The 17,428-nt window shown below is 33.6% G+C and overlaps 2 protein-coding genes across 10 annotated transcripts in view; one reads left to right on the top strand and one right to left on the bottom strand.

The window, feature by feature from the left end:
- Window positions 1–10,940, top strand: part of Dh44 (corticotropin-releasing diuretic hormone 44) — a 95,514-nt gene extending 84,574 nt beyond the window's left edge. For 8 of the 9 annotated variants that reach the window (XM_077438179.1, XM_077438182.1, XM_077438184.1 and 5 more), the window contains 3 exons: window positions 5,447–5,587; window positions 5,660–5,773; window positions 9,288–10,940. In XM_077438179.1, coding sequence (XP_077294305.1) covers window positions 5,456–5,587; window positions 5,660–5,773; window positions 9,288–9,560 — 519 coding nt within the window. In that variant the 5' untranslated portion in view covers window positions 5,447–5,455 and the 3' untranslated portion in view covers window positions 9,561–10,940. Of the gene's footprint in view, window positions 1–1,959; window positions 2,118–5,446; window positions 5,588–5,659; window positions 5,774–9,287 lie in introns of those variants that run through there. The other variant, XM_077438185.1, reaches the window with a different exon arrangement.
- Window positions 10,314–14,537, bottom strand: Hao (Hydroxyacid oxidase). Its single transcript, XM_077438176.1, has 9 exons — window positions 14,141–14,537; window positions 13,925–14,076; window positions 13,736–13,856; window positions 13,522–13,656; window positions 13,314–13,442; window positions 13,114–13,246; window positions 11,836–11,955; window positions 11,465–11,576; window positions 10,314–11,356 (listed from the first exon to the last, which is right to left on the bottom strand). The coding sequence occupies exons 1-9, from the start codon at window positions 14,272–14,274 to the stop codon at window positions 11,289–11,291; spliced, it is 1,104 nt and encodes a 367-aa protein (XP_077294302.1). The 5' UTR covers window positions 14,275–14,537; the 3' UTR covers window positions 10,314–11,288.
- Window positions 14,538–17,428: the final 2,891 nt, after the last annotated feature.

Here is a 17,428-nt window from a genome sequence, read left to right as displayed (position 1 = left end):
TCGACGAGTGCACTTATACATATGTATATAATACAATCAATATACATAAGCATTTTACACAATGTGAATTCATACAAACATCCACAGTGACAACTATGGATAAATTTTTGCAGCATTTTATAATCAAATAGCTTGAGATTAGAAAGAGAGATAGGAAAAAAGATGCCAATTTTACAGGATCCGTTTCAATAAAAATCAGATAAATGGGCAAACTCTGATAGAAAACAATCAACCTGGATTCACTAACCAAGGTCTGGTCAGCAGCAACCAGTGGGACTCAAACCCGTGACCACTATGTTCGAAATCACATATACTAACCATTGGTCCACGCTATTGGTACTACAGAAATACTTCCGAATAAATTATTTTCAATCGAGGTCAACCCAGAGCTTGAACCCAGGAAACTCTCGATGGTTAGCATTAACGCAACCACCGAGCTATGTAGCATAATATGTAACTTTCAACAATTTTATAAAATAACGATGCATTGATATCGATTGGTTCTATGATTATTCCTCATAAGAGGATTACCCACACGGTTATTATCAGAGGTAGGATAGTCACAGTGCTATCCATTGTTCCATTGTTGTAAATCCTTTGTAAAAAAGGTTCGGCAAACCTTTAACAATGCATTTACAACCTTTGAATAATACGCGGCACCTTCTGGGTCCAGGCTTTAGTTATTATTCACATAATTTTTATGTGTGCGGCATCAAATAAAACAGGCAACACAAGTGTGAGCAATCTATTAGTGGGAAATAATCCGTTAATCTAATCATTTCAGTCATTTTCAGTTATAAGTCTACATGATAGATATACGATCGTTTACAAAATTAAAAAAAAAAAAATTTCGTATAAAATCGATCAAACTTTAGTGATCGGCACTTTTCAGTTTTAAGTTGAGATATTCTGCATACTCTATTATCTAAAGTGGGTCGTCAAAGAGAGCCTTTTATGTAGCGTAACTTTTATTGTCATTATATTATAATAGTTTGTTACTGTAACTTTGGAAAACTTGTTGGCTTTTGCAATACACATCATGAAGTATTGCTTAACGTACAAACATTTAATAAATGATATTTTTAAAACATACATTATGTTTTTTAGCCGGAGTCATAATTTTAGTAAGTAATATATGTATGTAATTATATAAGAATAATAGTCAAAAATTAATCTGGAATACAATATATGTACATATGTCCGTAACAAAAATTCTTTATACTATTTATAACATTTTTGAATAAATGCTTGAATCTTCTTAAGAATTGTCGAATTCTGGTAAACCAAAACGCTAATAATTCTAAAGAGTGTCACAGCCGCACACGCCTTTCATCGATTGGGTCCTCAGATTTGTTAGAATTGGTGTTTAGTCCTCAATTTAAAAAAAAATCCCTTCGAAAGCGTTTTATAAATCGATTGTCTATAGAGATAGTTGCGTGGCAAAAAAATTTATAGCTGAATCTTGGTGACGCGATGGGTACGTTTGATCCGATGAACATCCAAACTTTACTTTCAGACCTTCGAAGCCTTATTTCAAACCCAAAACAGATTGCGCCCGAGGGAATAAATCCATTTATCTGCAGTCAAAAATAAAAAAAGTCTCTAATATATCACCAAAATAATCCACCCGTCTGAAAATAAAGCACTCACGAAGAAAATAATTACAATAATAAATAATAAATATTATATGAAGCAGACTTTGAATTAAGGACGCGCCGCTCTTCAACCGTCTAACGACCATTCTATGTACAGATGAAATATTACATATTATAATTAAGTGCATTCAATTTGAAATACAATCATTTTTGTACATCCATAGATCGTTTCTTATATTATGTATAGCTAGAGCGAGATGGAGAGAGAATACTGATCGAAAGATAAAGACAGACAACACAACACAAGAAATGATGCAACATTTTTTTGTAACACATCATTCCAAACCCAAAACTAAAAAGGTGCATCAGTGTTGTTTGTTAACCCCGTTACATATGACGCACATTGAACTTTTAGCCTTTTAGTGTTTATATTGTAATTTTATAATGATAATATTTTATTTACGTACTTAGGATCAGTTACTATTCTAGTGTCATAAACATACATACATCGGAATACATAAGGTAATTATTAAATTGAAGTTTTGTAATCTTATCTGATTTTATACATGCATACATACATACATACATACATAGTTGGGTTGATAAAACAGGGTGGGTCATTAAATTAATATGTTACATTAATGATGTCAACAGTGCAGCCAGCTTCAACTTTTCTCTCGCGAAAGCTTGATACAAAGATGTTAAAAATGGTTCGGTGATTATTGGTCACAAAGCGCTCGCCCAAAATTCACTAAAATCTCTTTAGCGGAACATCTGGGAGCCGAAAAGTCCATCATACTAACGATAACTATCATACTAACGAGAACTCGAGTGCCAAATATTCCGTATTCGCGATTTTCATCATCGATTTGACAAAATTGTCTTTTGGGCGATCGTGATGTGACTAATAATCTAATTACCATTCTAATAGCTACGGATTCGGTTCTCATTATCAATTTACACGTTATTTTCCTTGTTAGTATTATACTAGTTTTGTACCCTATGACATATCATCGCATGGGTGATGGCATATTATGTTATGAAATAATGAAAAATTAAAAGAAATGTGTCGGTCCTGTGTTTGCTCCGCACGCGGTCAAATTTTTTTCAAATACCTGTTAAATATATTTAATTAAATATTTATATTTAATTGTTTAATATGAAAAAAATGGTAAAAACTGCCTAACTACCTACCTATGTACATATAAAAAATTAAATATTCACTGGCCCCTATTAGTGAAATTATAATTTTTGACAGTTGGATGATAGTGAAATGCCATTATTTTAATATTGTTGTGAGTGCGTCGCTGATACGAATCGCGCCACCTCACGTCATAACCCCGCTCCTGTTCATTCCCACTATCCTCGTGGTCCACTATGAGTTGTGACATGCGGAAGCAAACACATCATAGTATCTTAGCAGCCAACATTTTTTTATTTAAAGTTATGTTAGGTTAGGTTAAGTTAGGTTTGGTAGTACAACGTGCACTATCGCATGGTCCATTAGCATTCAAATTACAAATTCACTGACATTGAGAAGTGAATTTTTTATATCCTTAATCTTACTAGTGAAATTAAAATCTTACTAGTGAAATTAAAATTTCACGGACAATAATAATTTCGTGACCTTAACGTGACCATTTATTTTTTCTCAAAACGGGACGTCTACCAATTTTTAGGTAAAAGCTTTTTACTTATTGTGCTGTATACAGCATAATAGTACAAAATATCAAAAACCCATTTACAAATCATAATATGTTCATAATCATAATGCATTTAATACATATGGAATAAATAAGGATCTAAGTACCATTTTTAAGATTTTGAGATGCATCGGTTTTTGTCAATGCATTGTACATATATTACAATTGTATGAGCAATACAAACTTGCTTTTGATATACATACTCTTAAAAACGATTTTGGGGACGTTGATCATATTTTAAAACATTGTTGCTGGTAAAGTAAGTTATTTTCAGGTTAGGTTAGGTTTTTTATAACTGAAAGGCGTAGACATCTTGTAATCACCGAGACTCTTCACAAATGGTGATTCTTTCACATAAAAGAATCTCAAATAAAAGCTTTTAATATGGACAGATTGGCTATTTTCAAACTTCCATTATTTTTTTCATCAAAAATATACCGTGCAAGGATGAATCTTTTCTGATAAATATAATTTCAATTTTAAATTGTATAAACACACGATATATTAATTCAATCCGTACATAATTTAAATATTTCTTAAAACTATCGCAATTATTATTTTTAAAATGTCAAACCAGTATATGTGTACGTATTTAACTTTAATTTTTAGTGACATCTGTGTACTGTAATTTAAACTAATTTAATTGCATTACAATAGATATTATATTTTCATGGAACTGAATTCTTTTGTTGTCTATTTTTATATGAAATAAATTTGAATAATTTTCAAATACCTACCGAGATTTCATACATCCGATTTCATCCGAGAATTCATAGGAAATTATTATGTACTTTTCGAAACTCGTTAAAACCACGTTGCATTCCACATTGAAATATCAAAGTTTGCTTAACTTTTCTCCTACCTAAATAAAACTTGTTTTAAAAATTCACTTCGAGACTAGTACGTTTTCTATGTATAATATTTGCACAATCTTTCACCAAATGAAAATTTTAAAATAGAAAATAACTTATTTTACAGAAATAATATTAAACTCTATTCCTAATATTGAAATGCCTTATATTTTTATTCCAATATTCTACATATATAATATCTATTCCACAGTAAAAAGTTTCTATGCATATCTACATACATATATGAATGTCTTTTCCTCGCTCGTCATGATATATTCGCTCAACATGTAACAAATATATCACACTGAAAACGATAAAATATGTACATTTATACCTACCCTTACGTGGTATAAAGAAAGCCTTATTGCCGGATTATATTAAAAAAAATCTCCCTCCTTCCGGAATTCCTGGCTTCGGGCGAAAACTTCGATGACGAAGTATGCGACTTTTCTTGAAACTGGGTTAAAACAAGATTTCAATTCGCAAACTTTAAAATAATCCAAGTCTTTATTAACTTCATGTTATTATTATTTTCGTTAAGATGTTCCACAAATTAAAAGATTAGGTGGCGGTTCTAGAATCATATTGAAATTTTTATCGTATTATATGTATGTATAATTACAGCAAAGATTTTCTATATAAAATATGCTTCGCATATGTACATATATTAAGCACAATTTTACACCTTTCCCTGGCTAACTTATATCTATTACGAGGCCTAGTCCTAATTCACATATTAAAATTATATTACTATTAATTTTATTAATAAAAATATATAAATAAAAAAAATGATTAAAAGAAATAGAAATACATAGTTCATATACACTCATTTTTTTAATACAATACACCCTCCCCCCCCCCCAAATGTCATTTCTTGATGGTCAAAAATGTTGCCTCCCCCCTGGGATAAGCTGAAATGACGCCCCTGGTTGGTAGTACGTTGTAATTCGAATTACAAATTCACTGACATTGAAAAGCGAATTTGTAATTCTATTGTTATATCCGTACTCACTGGTTGAGTCTGTGAAATTATAATTTCACTGACAATAACAGTTTCACGGTAACACATGCATACATATATCTAATAGTTTTTTATACAAAAACACTGTGACTTGGCCACCTACATAAAGTAAAAGGAGATTTAAATGAAAGTAAGACTTGTGGTTGAACTGAAACGATTATAATAGGCGACCCATTTGTTTACCTTTGTCTTTGAAATTAGACCCAAAGTAGGATTACGCAAATATCTAATACTTACCTACAACAAAATATATCATATGAAATTATTAATTTCCAGAATATAAAGATGCTTGGTGGACATTACTTGATTGGCTGCGCCCTACTATTGGTTTGCGGTGCATCTGCTGCCCCCAGACTCCAGTTGGATTATGAATCACCTCTCTCGCTTCAGGCAATAGATGCACCTCCGTCAGATCCGGTATTTGCCTCCAAATTATCTTCGATTTGACATTTCAATTGTAATGTACTAATTGGTCTATTTGTTTTTCAGGAGTCTTACGGCTTAATGTATCCTCGTCTCGTCCCTCAATATAGGCCATCGTTGAATTGGGCCGTCATGCCAGATCCCCGACTTTACATGCTCAACGAATTGGCAAACATGCAGGTAAAATGTTTACATGCACATATATATTTATATTAAATTACGAGATTTTTCGGTGCCTCGTTATCGGCGCTTATCTCCCGGATCGCTTTAAATATGAATAAAATTTAATCGCTCAAAGCGGAATTCGACCTTTTGTTTCGAACGTTTGAAAAGACTTGAAGTTCAATCTAGATTTTCTTCCATTTTTTTTTCTCGTTTTACTTATAATGAGGAATAGCTTTGAAATTAAAACGATTGTTAAAAGAGGATGAGCCAAAACCTTTTCGGATGAAAGTTTCGGTTGTCTTCTCGATGAATATATTATATTACGAGTAATGTATTCATCGGTCTTTTTTCGGGAGATATTTCAAAAATACTACATATTCTAATGCGATAGTCTTGTTTAGGGTATACAATAGAACGGGCGTAAATCGTACTACATACATATGTATTTACATATTGATTGCTCATTGAATGAATAAAATACTTTGCAAAAGAATAATAGTTTTGTAACTTGGGAACATGAGAGAGTATCCACTGTCTAATTGTCATCGTCACATTCGTGGGTGAACAATAGAGACCCCGGATTAGGCTAATGGGACTCAGTAAGTGCCCGAACAAAAGATACGCTAGAGTTCTCACTGACTTGGGCGAGTGCGTGCGTAAACAATACACTCGCCAGGGTAGACCTTTAAGTGCCTAGACAATAGACACATTAATGGATCGGGGAAGCTGTGATGGGCAACTTGTCCTTTATAAGTATCAGAATAATCTGATGTAGATCAGATTATTCTGGAGTGAGCGGTGGATCCATGTGTACCTATTGAATCGTTGAATAAATGCTGTGAAGCGACTTTGGCCTTTATTTGGATCCTGAACCCACCCCTAGGCAACAGTTTATTAATAAATGTTGAAAGAATTCATTTATTTCTTTAAACAGTTTTAAATCTCTCCTGAAAACTTAGTTTTCTGGCACTTGAAACGTTGTATTATAGTTTGTATCATATCATCATCATCATCATAATTTCCTCGCATCCACTACTGGATGAAGACTTCTCGCTTCTGTTCTGAGCAACATATTCATTTATACGCGCACTTTCCGTATTTCGTCCATCTATTTTACAATCTCTTGTGTAACATTCGACCATTTCAATATTTTCATTCGCTACACTATGTGAGCTTCTCTCCTCATTATGCCAAGTATATAAAGTTTCACACTTTTCATTATTCTTTTTATGTTTACATCAACTTTCCTGCGATAAAAAAAATATGAAAAACCTTAATAGCGTTGAGAATGTTAAGCAAATATAGAAATGTATTTAAAATATTTTAATAATTTTAATACTAAGCATATAAATATGTATGTACATACATATTATACATATGAATATATAGTGAAATTAACTTCGCCCAGTACACAAGTAGAGTCTGCAATCTATATAAGTATGAACTTACCATACGTGTGTGTAAATTAGTTCGCTTTGCAAAGCTGCTTACAAAATTGATTAAAGCGCAGCTAGGTTAACTCAGTCGGTTAACTTTGCAGTGATAATAATTAATCACGTCCACAGTTTACCAAGTCAGTCGGGATGCAGGGTCCAAATCCACGATCGTGTTAATGCGAAAGGAGTCGTCTTGAAATTAAATAAGTTTTAATTATGCCCGCAGGAAAGACTGTCAGAACGTCGTTTGAAACGCGCTTTTCCGCTTTTCCCCACCAATGGAAAAAAAACACGGTTTTTATTTTCAACGAAATAGTTTTGATTACGCGGATTAAGTTTAATTAAAACTTTAATGTCCGTACTGGAAATTCTACTATCTACATTAATTAATTAAAATACATATAATATTACCTTCATTACGGAAGTGAAGCAAAATATTTTCTGAATATAAACCTGTGAGTTGTAACTTTATTTACAAAGAATTTGTAAACAAACCTTAAATTTTTAGATTGTTCATTCCGACGAGAAAATGTCTCTTGGTTATTACATATCTTAAGAGGGCTGGACACCAGCGCCTTGTCCATACAAACGTATTACACTTCTCCCTTCCTCAATTATGGCACTAGAGAAATTATTTTTTAATATGCTATGGATATCTACCATAGGCATGGTTCTATCTTTTTATTTTTTTGATTAGTTATTTTTTATAGGAGCTAACAGCCACCAAACATCTATAAAATTGCCTCGTTTTTACACCCACAAAAAGAGTACAGCGTGCTAATTTAACAGTTGATTTTTAAAATAATACGAAGACACAAACATAGAAAATATCTTTCTCATACCGATGATGAATTTTTCTTTAAATTGGTCCAGTTTCGGAAGAGAAAACTGGAGAATACGAAACCTCGATTTTGTATTCTTTGAAAATACGTATTAAGGTCTGTTCATACCTATCCAGCACGACCCGGATCCTGCAAGTATCCTGCAAGTACGAACAGTATTCTCTAGTACATTCTATATGGACGTGCATGAATGCGTCAATGCGCATGCGCGAATGGAGTATGAATACGTCCATATAATGTACCAAAGAATACTATCCACACTTGCATGACACCTGCAGGATACGGGTCGTGCTGGAAAGGCATGAACAGACCTTTATCTGTTCGAAGCACAACTGTTACATTCACTCAATATATATATATATTGGGTGGCATGACAAATCAGCGCAAACCAACTTGGCGCCGACCTTTCGGCGCAGACAACTCAGCGGATGACAATTCAGCGCAAAATCATTTTTTTCAATAAGTTTCAAATTTGTTTTCAAAAATAATTACTGTATTGAAATTGTCGGTCATATCTACATGATAATTTCATAAATGCGAATAAATTTATTTGATACTCTTTGTGCCTTGAAATTGAGTTTTCTGCGTTGTCGTTGTGAAACTGAGTTGTCTGCGCCGAAAGGTCGGCGCTAAGTTGGTTTGCGCTGAGATGTCGGTGCGCCACAGCCCTCTTAAGAGGGCTGTACACCCGAAACCTTAATTTTGTTACCGTTCCTTTCTTCGATATATATATTGAGTGTATGTATATATTGAGTGAATGCGACAATATATATATCGAGTGAATGTGACAGTTGCGCTTCGACCAGATAAAACGTATTTTAAATTGACAAAATCGAGGTTTCATATTCTCCTATTTTCTCCTCCAAAACTGGACCAATTTTAAAAAAAAAATCATCATCAGTATGAGAAAGATACTTTGTGTGTATCTATCGGCGTATTTTTTTTTAAATCGACCGTTAAATAAGCACGCTGGACTCGTTTCGTGGGTGTAAAAAAGAGGCGATTTTATAGATGTTTGGCGGCTCCTAGCTCCTATAAAAAATAATTAATCAAAAAAATAAAACGATAGATGCACCCCAATGGTGGATATCCATAGCATATTAAAAAATAATTTCTCTAGTGCCATAATTGAGGAAGGGAGAAGTATAGTACGTTTGTATGGACAAGGCGCTGCTGTTCAGCCCTCTTAAGACTTGCAAAGAGTTCTGCGTCAAAAATCTGAATTCTGAATTTGTTTCTTTTTTCTTTAAGGATCTGGATTACCCAATGAAGTCCAAACGCCGACAGCCATCCTTGTCAATCGGAAACCCGATAGACGTCCTTCGGGAGAAGCTGGCACTAGACTTTGCTCGCAAGCAGTTGAAAGAGAACAAGATCCAAGCGGAGAAGAACAGGGCGTTCCTGAAGAACGTTGGAAAGCGCGACGCGGGCCGAACCCTGACCGATTTGTACGACATGAACAGCCAAGACCCCAAACAACCGGAAGACAACATGGCCGCCGACAACATGGCGACCAACCTATAAGCATCGCATGACCCACACACACACACATATTCACACAACACACACAAACACATGAACACATCAGCACAAGATAGACATTCCTTTGGAGCCAACTAGAGGAATTTGAATGCCAACCTCCAAAAACCGACTAAATATCATGCATTTTATTTCAAAGTACTTGCACAACTGTACATCAAGCAACGATTCTCAAATCCAACTCCATTCCATACTCTGACTTTAATTAACTTCAATAAACTACAAATTTTTTGGATAGATGCAATATTCTTCCGTTCATCTTTAATAACCATTTTATATTATTTTACAAAAAAAAATTTAATGTGACCTTTATAAAATCAAACGATTATTTATTTGACATCGAAACATTCCAACGAAATTTTAATTTAGGATTTTTGTTTCAATTTAAAAACTATAATTTGAGAATCGAAGCTTCGGTGTAATTACTTGGATCGTCAAAATGTCTGTTATATTGGTGTTAAAAATTTAAATAAAATTGCGTTTTCAATTAAAGGTGTCGGTGTCACTCGACCGCCATGAATATAAGTATTGTTATGATTAAAAAAGAGTTTCTATAAGCTATCGTATACATATATTATATAGTGTGATGTTAACGATTAGAGAGCACTCATTGTTTGCATTTCGGTTGCATTTGATAGTTCATTTTTCCGATCAAAAAGAGACGAATAACTAAATAAATTAAAATTAAAAACTGATTACTGTATAGATTATGTGTTAAGAAAAAAAAGTATTCTGTATACATAGTAAAATGCATATATTTTACTCTCAGTATTCATATAGTTTGTAATATTACCTATGTATTATAACATAATGAATTGTTTTAAGAATGAAAATAAATTTAAAAAAAAAAAAAAAAAAAACATAATTATTTCCGTAAACTTTCTTGGCTGGAACCGAGAGCACAGCTTTTCTCGTACATATAGTAATATAATCATAAAAAATGGAATAATTAGAAGAAAAAAATATTTATATAACTATTATATGCATCCTGCAAAATTTCTATAAAAAATATATGTCTCAAAATATGTGTATCCAAATATAATATTATAATTGTTATTTTTCCTTCAAAAAATATATTTATTTTTCTTTAGAATAGAACGTGTATGTAAATTTTATAATATTTTAAATTCGAACAATTTAATTTACAACAACAATAAAATTACACGATATATTTTCCTATTCTTTGCCATTACGAAATATAAAACATATGTGTCATACAAATACATATTTATATATCTATTTATGTACGTATTTATTGCTTTGATTTGTAAAAATACAAAATGGGTAAATAATACGATTGAGATATTGTACAAAGTTTACAACAGACTGTAAAAAGTATTTATTTCAATAAACAAGACAAGTTGTAATTGCTATTTGTTTATTATTACACACACACACACGTACACACTCACTTACAGACATACACAAACACAAAATTCATATAATATTGCATATAAAAAAATTAATAAAAATATATTTAGAACATCAATGAAATTAATTTTTACAACCCCAATACAACATCGAACATTTGACATTAAAATACATATTTTGTAATGTGAAATGATCGATCGATTCCTACGAGTTCAATACAACACATTTATTAATGAAACACAATGAAGAATAAATTTCCCATAAATCACCTACCCATCTGAGCATAAATGGCGCACAGGATCACGGGGAGAAGTCTACGAAAGCTTTTAGACTTTAATAGATTCAAAGTTTACAATAGCGTGATTGATGTACCACCATATCGGGAGTCACTTGGGACAAGTTCGAACAGCCTAAAAATAGAATCAAATGTGTACATTTAAGCAACAGCTTTATTAGATCACACCGTACCGATGGGAGAATAGACATACGTATATGCAATACAATAAAGTGCTTATTACCCGATAGAGCCATGGCGAATTCAAATTCCGTTTTGATAATACCGAGGACTTTTTCGACTCCTTGTTGTCCCCCGTTGGCCAAGCCCCAAAGGGCCGCTCTGCCGCAAAATACCTTAAAACGAATCGAAAAATAACAATAAGTCCTTTCAGCGCATGACACACGCACATACACAACGACGACAAAATAAATGGAAAACGCGTAAGCAAAGGATAATACACGATAAATAAAATCCCCGCACATATTGGAAAGGTGAAAGGGAAAATGCGTGGGTATGAGATCGGGTGACCTATCCCTTTAAAAGGATTCCGATTTGGAATAACTTACTTATCTGTGTGTGTGTGTGTTATTTGTTGCATAAAACTGTACGAACCATTTTGGCTCCCAAAGAGATAGCTTTGAATACGTCCGTGCCTTGGGTGATGCCACCGTCCATATAAACTTCTACGTCACTTCCTTTGGTCGCTTCCACTATTTCCGGCAAAGCTTCTATCTGTAAAATAAAATTCAAATCATGTACATATGTATATCTAATATCCAATTTCGAAACAGACTTTGTATATTTGTTTGTAACTATGTAAGGTTTAAAGGTTGTTTGGGAGCATCGAAAACAAATCAAAGTGTCTATAACGACGAATTCGATTATTTTTTTTCGATTCAAATAAATTTAATAAAAACCACATTAATGCTTACAATTAGATTGTTTTGCCGTGTTTAAGTTTTTATATTACAAATACCGAGCGAAGCCGGGTAAAGCCACTAGTATGCTAAAAAATTAAATAACGAGTGCATATCGAACGCGTTGCTTGAAACTATGAGTATATCCGGAATGTCATTTGTATATTAGATAAGAAAATTTCCATACAAAACATATGTACATATACATATGTTACAGTGAAAATGTATCAAACAATGAATTTACAACGTTTAACTCTATAAATTTAACCCTAACAACCCAATCTTAAATGAATAGGGCCAACCCTTACTTAACCAAATCTATCCTAACCCTTAACTAATACCAACCTCAACAATCTAATCTTAAATGAATAAAACCAACCCTGAAAATGTAACTGGTTATGATTTCAATGAAAATATAATGTCGCTGTAACATATACATATGTAAAGAAGAGAAAAAAAATTTCGTTTCGACATTCAATAAAAATGTTACTACAGTACAAAATGTGTATTGATAAAATGCGAACGAATATAAGAATTAGAACTCAAAGCGCGCAGATAAGCACAAGACGCGTATGGAAACACAAGACGCGCACAAGACTGATCTTTGAAAATAACATAATCAAAAGTGCGGCACGGGACGCGTACGTAGATTCTTGCGGCGAGAGGCGTGTCTCCATGTCATTATTAATTCTTATTATTTCGACAAGTTTCTTCCACATTTCTTCAAAGATAGGAATCACCGGTATCGAACAATGTCAATACATGGATAAAATATCACCGAAAATACTTCAGGGGGTGTATAATTCAAATTTATCTATATACATATGTGTCATAAAACAAGTAAAATTATGTAACGCAATAAGCAGTTTATAACTTTGTTGAGGACTTGAATGGCGGGGGACATTCCCAATCAGTACCCAATTATATATATAAGCAAAGTCCCTCAAATTAATAAATTAATACTAAAACACACCGTAGCTGGAACTCCGTCTAATTGCCTAGCTCCATGGTTGGAGACGATGATGGCTGATACGCCGCAATCCACAGCTTTTTTAGCATCATCACCTCTCAAAATACCTTTAACGACGACGGGAAGCCTCGTTATGCTAAAAGCAGCGACCAAAATAGCATTATTTATTACAAGGAATCGTAATTAAGTTTTAATCGAATTACCTCTTAAGCCATTTGACGTCGTCCCAAGTCAACTTATCGTCGAACAGGTTCTTTACGTATTCGTTCAGACCAGATCCCGATTTAGCATTGCAAATCTTATTGGACAGCATACCGTCGAAATTGGCTAATCTAATCGAGAAATCGATGCTCTCAATGCGGATTTTCGCATTTAATGTACAACAAGTAGAGAAAAATAATACATATTTACTTCAAATGTGGAGGCAGTGAGAATTTATTTCGCACGTCTGCTCTCCTTAAGCCAAAAAAGGGTGTATCGACCGTGAGGACTATGGCTTTGAAACCCGATCGTTCAGCTCGTTCTACCAAATTCCTCGTGACATTTCTAAACATAAGATATTCGGAAGTTCAGTCGTAATTGTCACAACTGGAGATATCCGATAGTACAGACATTCGATAACAACCTGTCAATGTAGATATACAATTGAAACCACTTTATCGTGTCTGGAGCTGCTTCTGCAACCTCTTCTATTGAGCTCGTTGCTATAGTGCTCAGTATGAAAACGGTTCCATAAACACCCGCAGCTGTAACAAAACTTAATCTTACATAACTCAAACTTCAAATTCAAAGCTTGACATTGGATCGAACTTGCCTCTAGCTGTGGCCACTTCTCCGTCGTAATGTGCCATCCTCTGCATAGCTGTAGGAGATATGCCAAAAGGCGATCTGACTTTCGTGCCGAGGACGGTAGTACTCGTATCAAACTTCGATACATCTACTAAGCACTTGGGTCTGATTCGCAATCTGAAATTTTGCATAAACGTGTATTTTTAACATTAAACTTTCATACGCTGTTCGAAATGTGTACCTGGAGAATGCAGTCTTATTTTCAGCCAAGCTCTGCTCTGATGTGGCTCCACTTTTATAATAGTCTGCTGCATTCTTAGTCAGATTCTTCAGAGCTGCTTCTTCAAAGTCTTGAACGCTCACGAGCTGGTCCATATTGTTCAACAGCTGATTGCTTTGACAATGAACCCGGAATTACTGATATCGTTCGCCTTGGTAGTACGACGTATTCAATGAATGATTATCTAACGCGTTGTATGTATGTATGTATGTATGTACATACATTATTGTCAAGAGTTGTTAAATTATTTGTGTAGATTTGCTAATTTATATCGTAGAATTTTTGCAATTTCGAAATTTGTCAGATAATTTAACTACTAATGAATAGTTAGGTATGGCTTAAAATATTTGAATACAATATTTAAAATAATTTATTTAAATACACATCGAGCTATGTATTATATTTAAGTGACATCTATACATAACATTTAAAACTACTTTCATTTAAATTTTATTTAAAAACTGCAGATGTCCCAATAGTTATTTGACTCGATTAATTCTTCAAATAAAACAAATGCCAAATTGATAATTTTTTTAATTCGCAAAATAATATAAATTTCAAAACAAAATGTTATTCGAATTTATCAATAGGCATACAAAATTATGAATAATTTTTAAAATGACTTCTAACCTAAATACAAAAAACTTTTTGCTTTACAATATAAAGGTATTGTATTTAGCCACTGGGAAATGCTTTACAGATGAGAATAAAAAAATAAGACTTTCTTAAACCTTAAAAAGGAAAGATTGGTGTGTAGGAATATAGCACAACTTTTACTATACTGAATCGAGATCGATTATATCACCTATTTCCACATCAAACTCGACCTGTACAATTACATCATCACGTCCTGTTCGAACACGTAAAGTCAACCTTAGCCGAAATACCACCGTTCGAACTAGGGCAAAGACACCATCAACTCACTCCAGATACGCAATCACGAGTACATGGGAACCCCCCAAGACGATGATCTCACTACATAACTACGCACCAACCAAACATTCAGGCACAGAACACAAAGGATAACCTCGACCTCGTAAGAATCTTCCAGAACGTGATCTCACCAGCCAAGCTACGCGTTGCACAAGCAACGACTATATAAACCAGCGTCAGGAGCTCAACATGTTCACTCCTCCGAAGCAGCTAACTACTTCGCCGTACACACAATTACACTTGTATCAATCTAGCAATGAAGATCCTCTCCAAAGGACAACTGAGTTTCCATAGACCGGGAAACGGTTTGAACCTATCACCCGCCCTATAAGTGGATACTTGAAAACTTAGATCGGATAATCCAGAGGTCAATTATAATAATGTAACGTAGATTAGGTGGGTGGCGCTCGTGGACCGATGGCTTACGAGCGCTAATCACCTGATCTCTCGTTCGCGCCAAAATGTCCTCGCCGAATGAATAAGCCGTATGTAACAGCCAATGGCATCACCCCACTCAACGACCAATAGTTTACATGTGTATGTATGTTCGTATGTTGTGCCCAACGGGTATAAATATGGGGCACTCTCGGTCTGGAAAGCATTCCAGCCTGGAGCGCCAGCGAGAGCACACGAATAAACACCTACAACCCTCCTGCGTCTCTTTCTCCGATTCTGGAAGCCCCCTCTTCACGTCCACGCAACAATAATTATAATTTTCTTAATTTGATTATAAAAAATTAATTATAATTTTCTTAATTTGAATGTGATGTATGAGTGGAATCTTAATCTACTCTCTTCCAATTAGGCCTCGCTGTGATTTATTTTTATTGTTTTTTTTTATACTATTTTTCTTTTATACAACTTGAAACTATGAATGAATTTGAGGATTTTATTTATTCTTTTATTTGATTTTTACACCTTTGTTCATTTTTATTCTTTTTTTATCATGTTTCTGCTTTGGCTTTTTTTTCTTTTAAGTTTTTTGATCTATTTCTAATTTAAATAATAGCTTTGTTTGAAACAATTATTATATATATACATATATAAAGACGCTAGATTCTGTGTGTGTGTCCTAACGATAGTATAGTATAAGGAAGGATATTAGTGTAAATAGGAAAAAATCGTACAAACGAACAGGAATATATTCAATGACTTAGTTTATTGTTTTCATAAATACCTATTACAAGTAATATTATGTATAAAATTATTACAATGAGTTTATTTTACAGAAGTGCTTAAAATCACTCTTCCAAAAGTTTAATAGTAGCTTTACATGTATTTATAAAGTAATGGCTATTTTTAAAAAAGAACGGGAAAACAATTTCCTCGCGTACACACCGCCGTCACGGTGTTAAAGCTCCTATTCTCCACCACACCATACCTGACCGCTTCATATTGTTTAAAGCTCCTAGATAATTTTACTCCTGTGTACAAATGTTTTTACCTTTTCAATAGTATATATATATATATATATATATATATGTATATGTATAATTACAATGAAAAAATTCAATTCGAATCGTCCATTTGACATTTCGCGTGCCGCACAATCACCACCTCCCACATTCGCTAACTAGATGAATGCATGCAGAGATTTCTCCTCGGCCAGATCACACAGACTACAAGAGACGGCATCGTAGAACCCGGCAGACAACAGCCAAACGTGTGTAAAACAGGTGCATCTTGCCAACTCTCACTATTCACTACAACAGAACAACCGTCGCAAGGTGAAACACACGCGTACTAATCAAATGTCAAATCGTTCCAATTATTATTAATAAAAAAGTGGCAAATTTTAAAACACGACAGCCAGTCAATGACGAGTGATAATACGTGCATAAAAATAAATAATAAAAGCCATCGAAATTCGAGTGATCCGCATCACTCCGAGTGGACAGCATCAAACTTCATGTCTTGTGTTACGGACAACCGACGTTGCCGATTCAATTAAATCCGTGTATCAAATCAGCACCATGACAATAAAGACATTTTAACAAGGCATCTTTGAATCATTTTAAAAGCTTAGAAGTTTTCTTTTTCTTTATTTTATATTTATATATATATATGTATAATACAACCTTTTAATAACATATTCAAATCGAATGTCGTCTTATCCTCGCTCGGATAAATTCACATCGTCTTGCCGGATAATTTAAAATATATATATACGGATGCACGACAACGTACATCACGTGGGGCAAGCGGCATCGTTTCGTACGAATGTAAATTTTAAATAATTAAAATAAAAATATATTATTTGCTTGACGAGCGCTCAAATGAAAAATAAAATAAAATATCCTAATAGAAATTAAAATA

The sequence above is a fragment of the Arctopsyche grandis genome, chromosome 9 (genome assembly GCF_051622035.1).
Source record: "Arctopsyche grandis isolate Sample6627 chromosome 9, ASM5162203v2, whole genome shotgun sequence".
Taxonomy (NCBI): Eukaryota; Metazoa; Arthropoda; class Insecta; order Trichoptera; family Hydropsychidae; genus Arctopsyche; species Arctopsyche grandis.
The sequence above is the reverse complement of the archived record's forward strand: the minus strand, read 5'-3'. Positions and strand labels throughout refer to the sequence as shown.